The sequence below is a fragment of the Dichotomopilus funicola genome, assembly GCF_033296635.1.
Source record: "Dichotomopilus funicola strain CBS 141.50 unplaced genomic scaffold C8A04scaffold_7, whole genome shotgun sequence".
NCBI classification, from domain to species: domain Eukaryota; kingdom Fungi; phylum Ascomycota; class Sordariomycetes; order Sordariales; family Chaetomiaceae; genus Dichotomopilus; species Dichotomopilus funicola.
This window is the reverse complement of record NW_026944028.1, coordinates 513,572-525,885: the sequence shown is the minus strand read 5'-3', so window position 1 is coordinate 525,885 and position 12,314 is coordinate 513,572. Positions and strand designations below refer to the sequence as shown.

Genomic DNA, 12,314 nt, shown 5'->3' with positions numbered 1-12,314 from the left:
AACCGCCCTCCTGCTCCTCGCAGCCGGCGCCCTCGCGGCCCCTCCCGCACCCCCCCTATCCCTCCTCTCCCTCCCCCCCCCCCCCCCCCACCCCCCCCCCCATCGCACCCCCCTCCAACCCCCAATCCCGCTTCCGCTGCTTCATCACACGGCATCAACCTCGGCTCACCGAACCATAAAGACCATGTTGCGTACCCGACCGGGGGGGCGTCGACTTTTTTGAGTCCGGGGACTTGTCCAAGAACGTATCCGGTCAAGATCCCGCAGTTGATGCTGGAGGTTGGGTGGGATACCAAGGGGTTTTGCTTAATGAGAGGGGAGAGTGGCCGGAGCCTGCGAATGGGGACTCGAGGGTGCAGCCGTTTGTGTTGAGTACGGGGGATACGACGGGGCTTTTTGGGCAGCATCATATGGGGATTGTGTGTTTGGGTGGAAGGGGGATGCGTTGCAAAGGGCGATGGATGTGGCGACGCAGGGGATTGAGGAGGCGAAGATGTGCGTTATTGAGAAGAGGGTGAGGGAGGAGGTTGATGGATGTGAGTTTTGTTTCCCTTTTCCTGTTCCACCTTTACCGGTCGAGCTGTCCTGTGGTTCATTACCACCGCGTTGACGGGAACTAATTCCTTCGATCAAGGTTTGGTATGCTCCCCGGGATGGCTATGAAGTGATCGTTTTAGTGAGAGCGTTGGGTTCTCTCCTTGTCTGTTTTTCTTCCTTACGCTAATGCTGCAGTTCTAGTGCAGTTCTAGATGCGACGTCTTGGTCTCCAAATTGTTCATGCTTGCCCCTCGCGCAACAATTGTCGTCCCATGTCGCGCAGTCGCCACTCATCGCTATGATCTCCTCCTAGCCCTGTCAGTTCCTGAGCATCTCAAGACTGGGACTGCACATGTATGTCAGAGCGCAATAACCTCCATAGTAAGCCCTCGGGACCTCGCATCAAACCATTCCACACTAGGCGCCACCGCCAAAGCGCATCGCAGCCTTTCCCCTTTCCAGTGTTCGAGAAGCCTTCTCTCCCCCCCAAACAGCATGGTTTCGCATCGTTAGCGTGCTCATGCACAGCAAACACCGCTGTGTATGTCTCATCGCACCCGTCTGTGCGGCTGCGGGCGTCACTTTTGCGGCTAGATTGTGCGGGGAACACGGCAGTGATCTGCGTGGAAGCGTTCGAGAAGGATCGTCGTCGCCGGGGCCCGGAGGCTGATCTGGAAACGGGCAGGAGAAGAAAAGGGAAATGTTTCTGGAAGTATCGTGTGATTCGGGAGCGTCGGGCGTTTGGACACGTCCGAGATGTCTCAATCTTTTCGGAGAAAATGCCTGCCGGCGCTTCAAAATTCTACGAGGAACATTGCTCCATAGTTCCACTGCACTAACTAACGAATTAGTGAACTGGACTTTGCCCCAACAATATTAATTGACAGCAAGAGCGACCAGATCGAGGCCACTCAGAGAGCCAAAAGGCGGATCTCCACAGCCGCGGGGAACCGGTCAGGCGCCAAGACTCGACATGCATGTCAAGGAAAGAGCACAGGAGACGAGGTCTAGAAATTCTTCGTGAATTCCGCTCTTGTTTCCGTGTGTTTCCGTTTTTAGATGCCGTGTTGAGAGCCGCAGGCGTTGTCTCAATTTTTTCTTTGACAAAACATTCCAATTGATACCTCAAACTGACGCGTATTGTTTGTTTCGACGGGTGTTCCTGCTTTGCCCATAACGGAATAAGCTGCGAGTCGTAGCATTGGCCCCGACTTGGTTGTTTGTGAGCGACTTCGCCTGAAGATCGGAGATAGGGAACGGTAAGTGATTATCTCCCAGCCTCTGCTCAGAGCTTTTCAGAACTCTCAATGACTTTGGATTGGATCTGGCTGCAGTCCTTGTTTCCCTTAAAATCTCAGCCTTCTCGCGCCTTCGCTCATCCGACATTTAGTGGCAAGTCCCCTGCGAACACAGAATCCCCATGTGAACCAGGTTTGACCCCGGCGCACCTCTTCGCCAAGATGTGGTAGCGAGAATCCGGGGGAACACCCTCGCAGCCAACCTGACGAGTCTAGCTCTGCGGAGACACCCATCCGAGATCACATGAGCAAATTTGCACACTCACCGAACGGGGAGCCCCTCTCGATGGCGAGAACTCGGCCTCCGACGGCTCCTCTCTGCTCCTCAAGCTCCTCAATTCATTTTTCGTATTGGGGTACGATACCTGCTGTTTTGGAATTCACCGTCGTCAAACCACGCCTCATCCTATTCTCCTGAGCACGCTCCATCAACGCCCCAGGATTCCCCTGTCCCCGGTTGTGACAGGCTTCTTTTGGATCCATTGAGAGGCCCAAGCTGTGTGTGTGCTGGCATTGGCTGCAGCCCCTTTCCTTCTAAGCCGAGGGGGTGTCCACCGCTCATCGCCTTTCTCCAAAACACACCGAATTCTCCCGTCACCTTCTCAACCTTCTCGACAAACAATCACAGAGACACCCGCTTGCACACTAACACGCGACGCATTCAATATCTGAGGCCGGCATTTGCTAACCGACGCCGGAAGAAGTGGAGCTGACGGTTTCTTGGTGCCATCTCACCCCAGTTGACAGCGCCCCAGCTGCTCGGTTTAGGTTGTTGCGATCACATTTGCCTAAATTCACCCGGTCCTGCGGTCCACAACCACCACCACCGTGCAAGAGACCGCGAAGCAAGCAAGTCAGTCGCCTTGCCCGCGACGTGCGCCTGGCCGGCCCTGCGCGCCTCGAAAAAAATAAACCCCCCAATCACATACCATGGCCAGCCTCTACCAGGACACGACCACCTATGGCTACCACGGCACCGACTACACCACTTATCTGGGTAGTGCCGAGCAGGAGATCTTCGCAGCCGGCTCCGGTTCCTCCCCAGAAGACTTCCACGTCCACTCGGCCACCGAGCCACACTTCGCTGCGTCCTCTGCTCTCCACGCCCACCCAGGCTATCTCCCATCCCCAACCGACCCCGTCGGCCCCGGGCCAGCAGTCTTTGACCATGCCATCCACGCCCACCAATCCCACCTCCCGCGCTCGGCGCCCACCAGCTTTCCGGTCTCGGCCGACCAACACAATACCCTCACTCTCGACACCATGGGCCTAAGCTGGAACCCGGGCGCCACATCCTCTTCCGCTATCCCAACATCCGCTACAACCGCCACAGCCGGCCCAGCATCCTCCTCCGTCAACAACCAACCACCCCTCTCCCTCTCCCCCAGCCAGCTCGCCACCTTACCCGCCGCCGACCTCCGGTCCCTCATCACCTCCCTCCAAACCACCCTCCACCAAACCACCCAAGAACGCGACGACGCCCGCATGCACCTCTCCTCCACCCGCAACGAACTCTACGCCGCCCGCCAAATCGAGCGCCGCTTGCGCGTCGAACGTGACGAGGCCCGCTCCCAGGCCGAGTATCTCCGCGCCGAGCGCGGCCGCGCAAAACAGACCGAGGGCCGGCTCCGAAGGGAGCGTAACGAGGCGCGGGTGGCGGCCGCCGCCGCGGCTGCTGCGGTTGCCGGGGGGAGGGGAGGGAAGAAGGCGAAGAAGGGGCATGAGAAAAATGGGTCAGGGGGTGTGCTAGGGATGGGGGAGAGTCAGGGGGAGGAATCGGGGGAGAGTCCGACTATGCTTATGGATTGATCAGTTTAGGAGTAAGTTGGAGGTTGTGTGATGCAGATGATATCTGGGCAAGGGGTTTTGAATGTGTAGGGAACGGACGAGAGGGGAGTTTGATACCAAAGGACTGGGAGTCTTCCGGACGGAGCATCGAAATGATTACGTTACCTATTTATGTCTTTTTTTCTGGTTCATTGTGTTAACGTTAGTGTGGGCTTTGCTTGAATCTGAAATCCGGTGGTGTATTTCAGGGGTTTTATCTTCTCATATCTCATATTAGTGCAGCATTGGGTTTATGTATTCATGATCTCTTACGTTTTTTGGTTTTCTACTCTCTTCTGGTCTTCTTTTGGTGTCCTTTTTGTGTTCCTTTTGTGCCCTTTTTGAAATGTACGATTGTGGGATGGGATATCATTATCATACCATATCCTGCGCTCGTTGTATGGCGAAATGGGAGGGGATAAGCAAAGCGTGGGTTGGTCAGTTGATTCGCTGGTTGGTTGGTCGGTTGGTTGGTTCAAAAAACAAAAAAGGGAATCTCGGTTCGAACTTTGTTAAACTCGGTCCTTGCTGGGCGAGGTGGATGGCAGACTGGGTAGGTGGATGGCAGATTGTTCAACAGATGGAATGGGTTGGCTGGCTGAATACCTATCGGGTGAGCAGTGGAGTGGGGTAATGGGGGTTGAGTTGGTTTTAGCGGGTTTTGGTGGGAATATATCTGCTGTTTTCGATGTGAGGTTTCGTGTTGTTGATTAACATTGGTTCGTTGTTCTGCATTTTGGTTGTCCCATCGATCTAGCCATGTGTCGGTGATCAATGCCCTACGACGGGGTCGGCAGAACGAAACCCTAAGAGAGACTTAACACAGGGTGAGCATTCTAACAGGGGGGGCCAGTAACAAGTGATTAAGGAATCAGCAAACGTGGAATACCGCCGGGGGCGGCTGTTCTTCCTCGCGGGTTGCTCAACATGCACCCTAACTTGCCTCTTCATTGTACGCCAGGTTCCCCCGACCGACCTTTCCGGAATACATGGAGAGGTCAAAAGGTCGTATAAGCCAAACAAGGAAAAAAGAACAAGAAAAAAGGGGTAATTATTCGAGAAGCCAAGGAGCGTGTTGGCCAACACAGTATCACCACGGCATCAAACCCAACAGTCAGGGTAGTACCAAACATAGCGAAAGTCTCTCCACAATCCTCTAATAAAGCGAACAGCCGAATAGAGAGGGGGACACGGGAGATGCTTTTATAAGTTTCTCCCCCAACACTAATCATGTCCGTACCTTATGCACATATGTATGTAGTTCTACCATCCCGCTCCCCACTCCCGGCCGGAACCTTTTGGCTAAACTCCCCGCGCCCGCATCCGCGCCCGCATCTGCAGGACCAGCCTCGGTCTCACCCACAAACCAACCAACCACAGCGTCATATTCCCGCATCAGACTTCCAAATCCGGGTCTCGCGGCCGGGGCGGATGCCGGGACGGATACAGGACACGGGAAACGGGTTGGGTTTAGGTTGAATGTACGTACTAGTCTCCTCGTTTATGTATGTATGTAACTGTCTCAGGGGAGGTCAGGTCAAGTCAAGGTAACTGCCGAGTGCCGAGTACCGGGCGGGCAAGGCGGGATGCAGGATGCACCGACCCGACAACGGAGAGGGGGGAGACGGGTTGTGGCATTAGCGTGGTTGTGAATGCGGGGGGGGAGGTGGGTTGGGCCGTGGTGGTACAGATCAACGTGGGGGAGTCAGAGGTGGGCGGGAAGGTTTGGGTTTGGTTCTTGAGAGAAAGGACGGGCTGTGTTGAGAGAGTGTGCATGCTGGCATATGAGGGTAAGTGTGAAACTGATGCTGATGTGGGTCCTATGCTTGGGATCAAAAGATTTGGTTTGGTTAGGTAATTAGACCGTTTTCTCAGCGCGAGGTAAAGTCAAAATAAGGCGTTTGCACGTTCGTGATCAAGGTGGCGTTGTGATTCAACAAAAATAAGTTTAGCAACATGCAAATGCAGATGTTGATCATCGGGCGGAATTTCTCCACCAATGCATTAGCCTCAAGCAGGTGGCCAACAATAGCTTTGCCTAACTCCTCACGTCCTGTCCTGCAGAGCATCCTAGGTAGTGGAGATCTGGAGATCTGGAGATCTGATGAACTTTTGATCTGACAGGTGTGAACTTAATACCATGGGTAGGTATTAGGTATTAATCTTCAAATCAAAGACACGTGCTTCGATTTCGTGAGACTAAACTTTGTAATGACTCAGATACTAGAGAACTAATCAACAATTTATTCACAAAATCCAGGAGGCCCTAGTAGGACTTTGTACCCCAGTACACCGCGCAACCAAATGTAAGTTCTCGAAACTCGTCTGAACAACAACACAAAAGCACACCTTTCCTCATGCAACCTCCCAAGTCTAGCCTCTGACATATCCTCCCGCCTCTCCCAAAGCCGCTCAGACAGTCCACCAGACACAACTAAACACACCCCAACTCCACAAACCCCCCCTCCTCCTCCCCAACCTCTTCCACAACAACCCTCATCCCCACCACCACCTTCCCACCCCGTTCCACCGTCCCCATCACCCCCGCCCGTCTCCCCACGATCTTCCTCTCCTCATCCCGCACCACAAACCGCTCCTTCAGCCCGGGCCGGAACTTGTCTATTTGCGGACAGGGGTTGCGCAGGCCTTGGATGGTTACGATTGGGTGGTTTGCTTCTTGGCTTTCGTCTTTGTATACCCCTGTAGGGGAGGTGGTAGAGGGGTCTGGAGCCGGGAGGAAATGCAGTTTGGTGCCTTTGCCCAGGGACAGGAGGTCGATGCCGAGGGTGGCGATGTTTTCGCCGATTTGGCCGGGTTGGAGGTCGACTTGATCGAGGATTTCTTTGGGGATGAGGTGGACTTGGCGGAGGTTGGGGGGCGGGGGGCTGATGTGTAGGCGGCTGCGGTGTTGGACGGCTATGATTAGGGCGAGTCAGACCAAGTTGGTTGGAGTATAAGTGGTTTGGGAAGTGGGGTGTCGCATGGTCGTTGTGAGATGTGTGATTTTCTGAGTGGAATGGGCAACACATGTTGAAAGTAGAACATACTAGCTCCCAGGTGGCAGTCGCCTTCGACGCCGAGCCCGGTAAGGAGGGTTATCTCGGGGACGAGGGGTTTGGTGAATTCATGGTTGGCCGAGAGGGCGAGAGCATGGACAGACATGGTGACGGCAATGTTGAGTTTCAAAAGGCGACACGCCTAGTGTTGAAAATGACACAAGGAGTGGGATTACAACAATTACTTCGCAAAAGGATGTTGGAGGCGGGAGGATGAAGATGAGTCGGCTGTTGAGTCACGGAAAGTTAGAATCCCGATGGCCGATGCCCCATTTGGGTATCCCGTCCACCCGGGATGCATGACGGAGATAACCACTCGTTTGAAGCTTCCCGGATATAGGATATGGAGGGGTCAGCATCTTAATACTTTAGACTCGAGCGCTAGGCGGCTGGATTGCGACTTGAAAACAAATGTTGATGTCCTGGAACTTGCCGTGTTACACGACACTGGTGTCTCAGAGCTTAATCCAAACTTACTCGCAGCCTCAGCCCTATGGGGCGATGGTAAAGAAGTCACATTTACTGTGATACCTCCCGAGGCATGGTGACTGCCAACCGGACACTCACATTTCACATCTCATTGATGAGCTCGAGGATGACTCATCAATGACCCCGCATCAACCTCGACGTTTGCATCGAGAAAATCAAGAGCACGTGCCGGGAGAGCGATGCATACCAATGAGGAAAGTTCCATGCCGATCCTCCACATCAAAAAGGTGCTGACAGCTTTGCCGAGAGCCTTTTGGGCATAGCTCCTCGACCCCTCGCTACAGCCGTTTAAAGTTTCCATTCACCCTTGCGTAGAATTTTTTTGTGTTTTTATCGACTCCGGCGAGAAATATTTACTCCACGACTATTATGGACGAATACACTAGAACGATCGTTCCCACCGTCAAGGGTATTTCCAGACAATTAGCTCCCGTAGATGATCCGCGCAATCTTAAAAATTTGAGGCTCGAATGAACCGGCGCAGAGTTGAGCCGGCCTTACACCTTAATCCGTGGCGGTGCTGGGCGTTGATTGGAGAAAAACGCAGCCGAGCAGCTTGGCACCAGCCGCACACAGGGATAGGGGCTAATATGCTGTCTTAATTTAGGGACGCTAACACGTCGGCATAGAATTCACATGCAAATCTGATAGCAATCAAAAAGTTGAAAACCACTTGCCATGGCGCTAAGAGTGCGCAACGAACGCCCTCGCAGTCGAGCTAGCTGAAAATAGCAGTCAAGCCTGAAGCAGAACGCGCCCAGTTCGCTGGGTCGCGGGTCAGGGAGAACTTTGAGTCCTGTGTACAAAATGCAGCGGGGAGCCCTTCGGGGGAGGGGGGAACGTTAGAGCAGCTACTTTGTTCAACACGTTCACCACGGGACTATCCGACTATGGTGACGACAACACGGCCTATGGCGGCCCGCCTGGCCGTCTTTGCGCTGCTGCTCGCATCTCTGCAGCCCGCGCTGGCCTCCTTCTACACGGTCACGTCGTACTTTGTGTACACGGAATCCCTCTCCATATACCCGGACGGGTGCCGCGGCGATGAGTGCTACTCCTACACCTACACGGGCACGCTCACCGTCTCCCCTACAGTCACGCCCACGGCCAAGCCCGTGTCGACGACCACCCGCACTTACACCTACGACGACCTTGAACTCGTCAGCGTGTTCCTAGCCCCCGGCGCGGTCGACAAGTCCGACACCATCCCGACCTCCACCACCCGGGACAACCTGTACACCGACTTCGTCGTCCCCGTGGTCTGGACCGCGCCGGCGACTTGCCCGACCCAGTTCAAGGTAACAACATACCAGAACGTGTACCTGCCGTATGACGTGCGGCCCTACATCACCGCCGAGTCGACGGTCACGTCGGTGTACACCAACACCCGCGAAGACTCCACCGCCACCTACCTCACCAAGTTCATAGACGCCACCGCCATCCCACCCGCGTCCCGCGAAACCGGCACGCCCACTAGCAACTACTACTACACCTACTACGTCAAGAACTGCCGCAACCCAACCGCCACCGGCCCGGACTACTGGGGTCCTACCTACACCGCCGGCGGCAGCGGCAGCGGCAGCGGCAGCAGCAGCGGTGGTGGTAGCCGCAGCGGGGGTAGCGACGACTGGGACTGGACAGTCTGCTCAGCCTACACAGGCTGCGTCGCCCTCGCCACCTGGATCATTGTCATCGCAGTCCTGCTCCCGCTCCTCTTCCTCCTCGGCTGGGTAGAATCCTACTTCTGGTTCCGGCGCATGATGCTCGGCAAAAGCGCCCTGCGCCTCGGCACCGTGTTCTGGTGCATCCTCTCCCTCTGGTTCATCCTCCTCACCCGCAAATCCCACGCCCGCAGCCCCGAAGACCAGGTCCTCCTCAAACAGTACTGGGCCACTCTCAGCGCGGGGACGCGTATCAAGTACTGGTTCAAATACGGCCTCCGCTGGCGGTACCCGGTTGAGTTACTCGGGAATCCTGATGGGAACAACCCGGCTGTGATGGCGGTTCCTGTTCCTCCGCCTGGCCAGCCTGGACCGGGCGGCGCTCCTCCTCCTCCAGGTGACGGATCGGAGAAGACACAGGCTTTTGCGCAGCAACAACCGGTTTACGCACCGGGCCCTTATGGTCAGCCCCAGCCGTATCAATACCAACAACAACAACCTTACCCACCACAGGGACAACCGGGCTTCGCACCACCTCAAGGATACCCCCAACCACCACCAGGCGCGTACATGCAACCGCCTCAACCGGGCTATGCGCCCCCGCCAGGATCGTTTGACCCCTCGCAGCAGCAGCAGCCATTCCCCCAGGGTCAGCAGGGTCAGTTCCCCCAAGGAGGTCCGCACCCGCCTTATTTCCCAACACCATCGCCTTCGCAGACAGGCACGACGGAGGTGCCGTCTGTGCAGCCGACGCCTCCTCCGGCGGCTGCTCAGGGACAGGCGCCGCCGCAGGAGTTGGGGCAGTCGGGGCCGGGAGTTGGGCAGGGGGAGCAGCCTCCTGCGAGGGGGTAGGCTGTGAGCTTCCTGTGAGGGAGTCAAACGTGAGAGGTTGATGATGAAGGGGGAGGTTGAGAGAGGGAGCAAAGCGGGATATGAGATCGGATGGGATGCAGGTATACGACCTTTTAATGAACGGGGTGGTTGGGTTGTGACGGAGTTTTGTGATGAGCTTGGCTGGGTTGGATTGAATGTTGTTGGCAGGGTTGGGTTGGATTGAATGTTGTTGGCAGGGTTGGGTTGGATTTCGTTAGAACCGCTATCTCAATGATACCAAGAATGATTTGTTTGTTTGCGTTCTGTGCTCGATTTTGTTCGCGTTCTGCGTTGGTGTTTGGTGCGGTGTTTGGTGATCGAGTCGGCTTTTCAAGTTAAAGAATCAAGTCTGATAAACGTGGATGTATGAAAAAGGAAAAAAAAAAAAACCTTCGTAATGCTCGTATTTGTTCTGTTGTCCGATGAACCCCCCAGACTAGCCATTGGATTCAACGTTACCAGGTTCCCCAGGATTCAATTACCTTGCTCTTGCCATTTCGGAAAGGATATACACGTAGGTACGGATAACTACCTAACTTTCGCTCATGGGGAACTATCTTTCTCTAACAAAAGAAACACACAAAAAGAAAACGAAATATGACCCTCAACCGAGGTCAATCCGATCCTTCTGGGATGAATTTGGAATTAACCTCAATGCCAACGTTAACGTTACCTGTCTGGCACGCGACAGCGTTCCCTTTGTGGCAATTCTTAGTGTAGCACGCTGCACTGTGTCCCGCGAGCCACACGTCGTCTGTTTGTCCCACAAGTCTGTGCCTGGCTGTCCCGCATAAGATCGACATGCTTATGCCGACTTTTGTTTCGACGTCATACCAACGTAGCAGAAAAGACAGGTTAGCGGCTGAGGGGACGTACACAATTACGAAGTACGAAGGGATGATCGGTCTTTATTCTTTGTTTTCCTTTTCCTTTTGATTTCGGTTTTTGTTTGGGTTTTCGAGTGTTTTTCCCCTTGTTTGATAGGGAGGGGGTGATGGTTTCGTCTCTTTGTTTCTTCCCTACTTCCCGTTGCGTCGGGATCCCGGTTCCGGGGTCGAACTTACTTACTCGACGTTCTTTGCGTCTTTGTTCCGGGTACAATGATGTCAAGTCAAAGTGCAAAGGCACTGCCATCCGAGAGCTGTCAGATGCTGAAAATAGGTAACTACACGTATTGGTCGGATTACGGTACTACGGTAGGTAAGGAGGTAAGGGAGATACGAATAAGCAGGCTCGGTCGGGCCGAGTGATCGGCATCTCCACAACTTCGGTCGAGCTACCTGGTTGGAGAATGCCAGGCTGATCAACGGGGATGTTATTTGGAATTCGTGTGAATCCGACTTTAGGTGGAGAATATAACCTTATTGGGGTTGATGGTTAATTACTGATGTTCCTGGGGGATACTGGTGGTGGGAGTCTCCGGCTAGTCCCGCCTAACTATCGATTACAGCACATCTAACCCGGTGCAGCAACTGTCTGGAGAACCAGCCTCCACATGTTAACACTGAGTTTAAAATCACAGCCAATCGCTTTGAACCCGAGAGCCGCATGGAGCAGCGACTCAGCCCGGATACTGGCCAGCAAATCAGAGAACCACAGCCTTACCGCTGATGTGTATTACTTGCTGATCTCCAGGAGATATCGCCAGTTTTGGTATCGTTGACTAACAGTGTAAGGCTGGCCCACTACTCGCACAAGACGCCTTCCTGCTTGAGTGAAGTTAGTTTCCAAGTCCAGGCATCAACGGCCTCTGAAGAAACTCAAGACTTGGAGATCAACAGATTACTCGGATTCATCGGGTCAGCGTCATGGTATCTTGTTGCACATCCCGAAGTATCGACCGAGAATATGGAGAAGCTCGAGAGAAGGAAGAGATGTTGTTGGAGGCTGAACGAGACAGACGGACCAACAGTCGTTCCTCTTACTGTTAACGAGGCGGCAGGAAAGCTCAAAGTCTCAACGAGAAGATGATCCCAAAAGCCTGAACGAAAAGACATAAAAGCTCGTCTTCCTCTCCAGCTGTTGCCATTCCCTCTCACCATCACAACATCACACACACACACACACACACACACACAAGTCAACTCAACACCTACAAACACACAAAACAACCAACAACCCATCAAATTTTCAACCCAACCACCAAAATGAAGACCACCATTTTCACCACCCTCACCACCCTCGCCATCGCCACCCTGGCGACCGCCGCTCCCGGCGAAGCCTCCATCCAAGCCACCAAGAAATGGCAAGCCGCCGACGGCTGCCAGACCGACTGGGCGGGCCACTGCAACGCCCAGTGCGTTGGCGAGGCCGAGCAGAAGGGGTACAAGTGCAAGAACATTGACTCGGATATCACTGGGTCTGGATGTGTGGTTGGCTGGAGCACCTGCGAGTGCACTTGCTTTTATTAAGGGGTGTTTTTTGGAGGGGTTTTATTAGGAAGTGGGCATGGTGCTGAGTGTTAAGGGGGTTAGTAAGGGGAGATTGGGGATGATGAGATGGATGGTGGGAGGATGATAGGGTCGAGTGAGAGAGTGACGGAGGGGTAGTTGGCTAGGAGATGAAGGGCTGTA

General features: G+C 54.3%; 4 protein-coding genes across 4 annotated transcripts; 3 read left to right on the top strand and 1 right to left on the bottom strand.

Moving 5' to 3' along the window:
• Positions 1 to 2,765: 2,765 nt before the first annotated feature.
• C8A04DRAFT_25606 (uncharacterized protein) lies at positions 2,766 to 3,644 on the top strand (the record flags this gene model as incomplete). The annotated part of the gene is made up of 1 exon (XM_062779626.1): positions 2,766 to 3,644. The coding sequence occupies one exon, from the start codon at positions 2,766 to 2,768 to the stop codon at positions 3,642 to 3,644; it is 879 nt and encodes a 292-aa protein (XP_062640051.1).
• Positions 3,645 to 6,096: 2,452 nt separating this feature from the next.
• On the bottom strand, positions 6,097 to 6,824 carry C8A04DRAFT_25605 (pyruvate kinase-like protein; the record flags this gene model as incomplete). The annotated part of the gene is made up of 2 exons (XM_062779625.1): positions 6,097 to 6,578; positions 6,710 to 6,824. 2 exons carry the CDS (start codon positions 6,822 to 6,824, stop codon positions 6,097 to 6,099), a joined length of 597 nt encoding a protein of 198 aa, XP_062640050.1.
• Positions 6,825 to 8,118: 1,294 nt separating this feature from the next.
• C8A04DRAFT_34865 (uncharacterized protein) lies at positions 8,119 to 9,720 on the top strand (the record flags this gene model as incomplete). Its single annotated transcript, XM_062782970.1, has 1 exon — positions 8,119 to 9,720. The coding sequence occupies one exon, from the start codon at positions 8,119 to 8,121 to the stop codon at positions 9,718 to 9,720; it is 1,602 nt and encodes a 533-aa protein (XP_062640049.1).
• Positions 9,721 to 11,888: 2,168 nt separating this feature from the next.
• Positions 11,889 to 12,152, top strand: C8A04DRAFT_25603 (uncharacterized protein; the record flags this gene model as incomplete). The annotated part of the gene is made up of 1 exon (XM_062779624.1): positions 11,889 to 12,152. The coding sequence occupies one exon, from the start codon at positions 11,889 to 11,891 to the stop codon at positions 12,150 to 12,152; it is 264 nt and encodes an 87-aa protein (XP_062640048.1).
• Between the last annotated feature and the right edge of the window lie 162 nt (positions 12,153 to 12,314).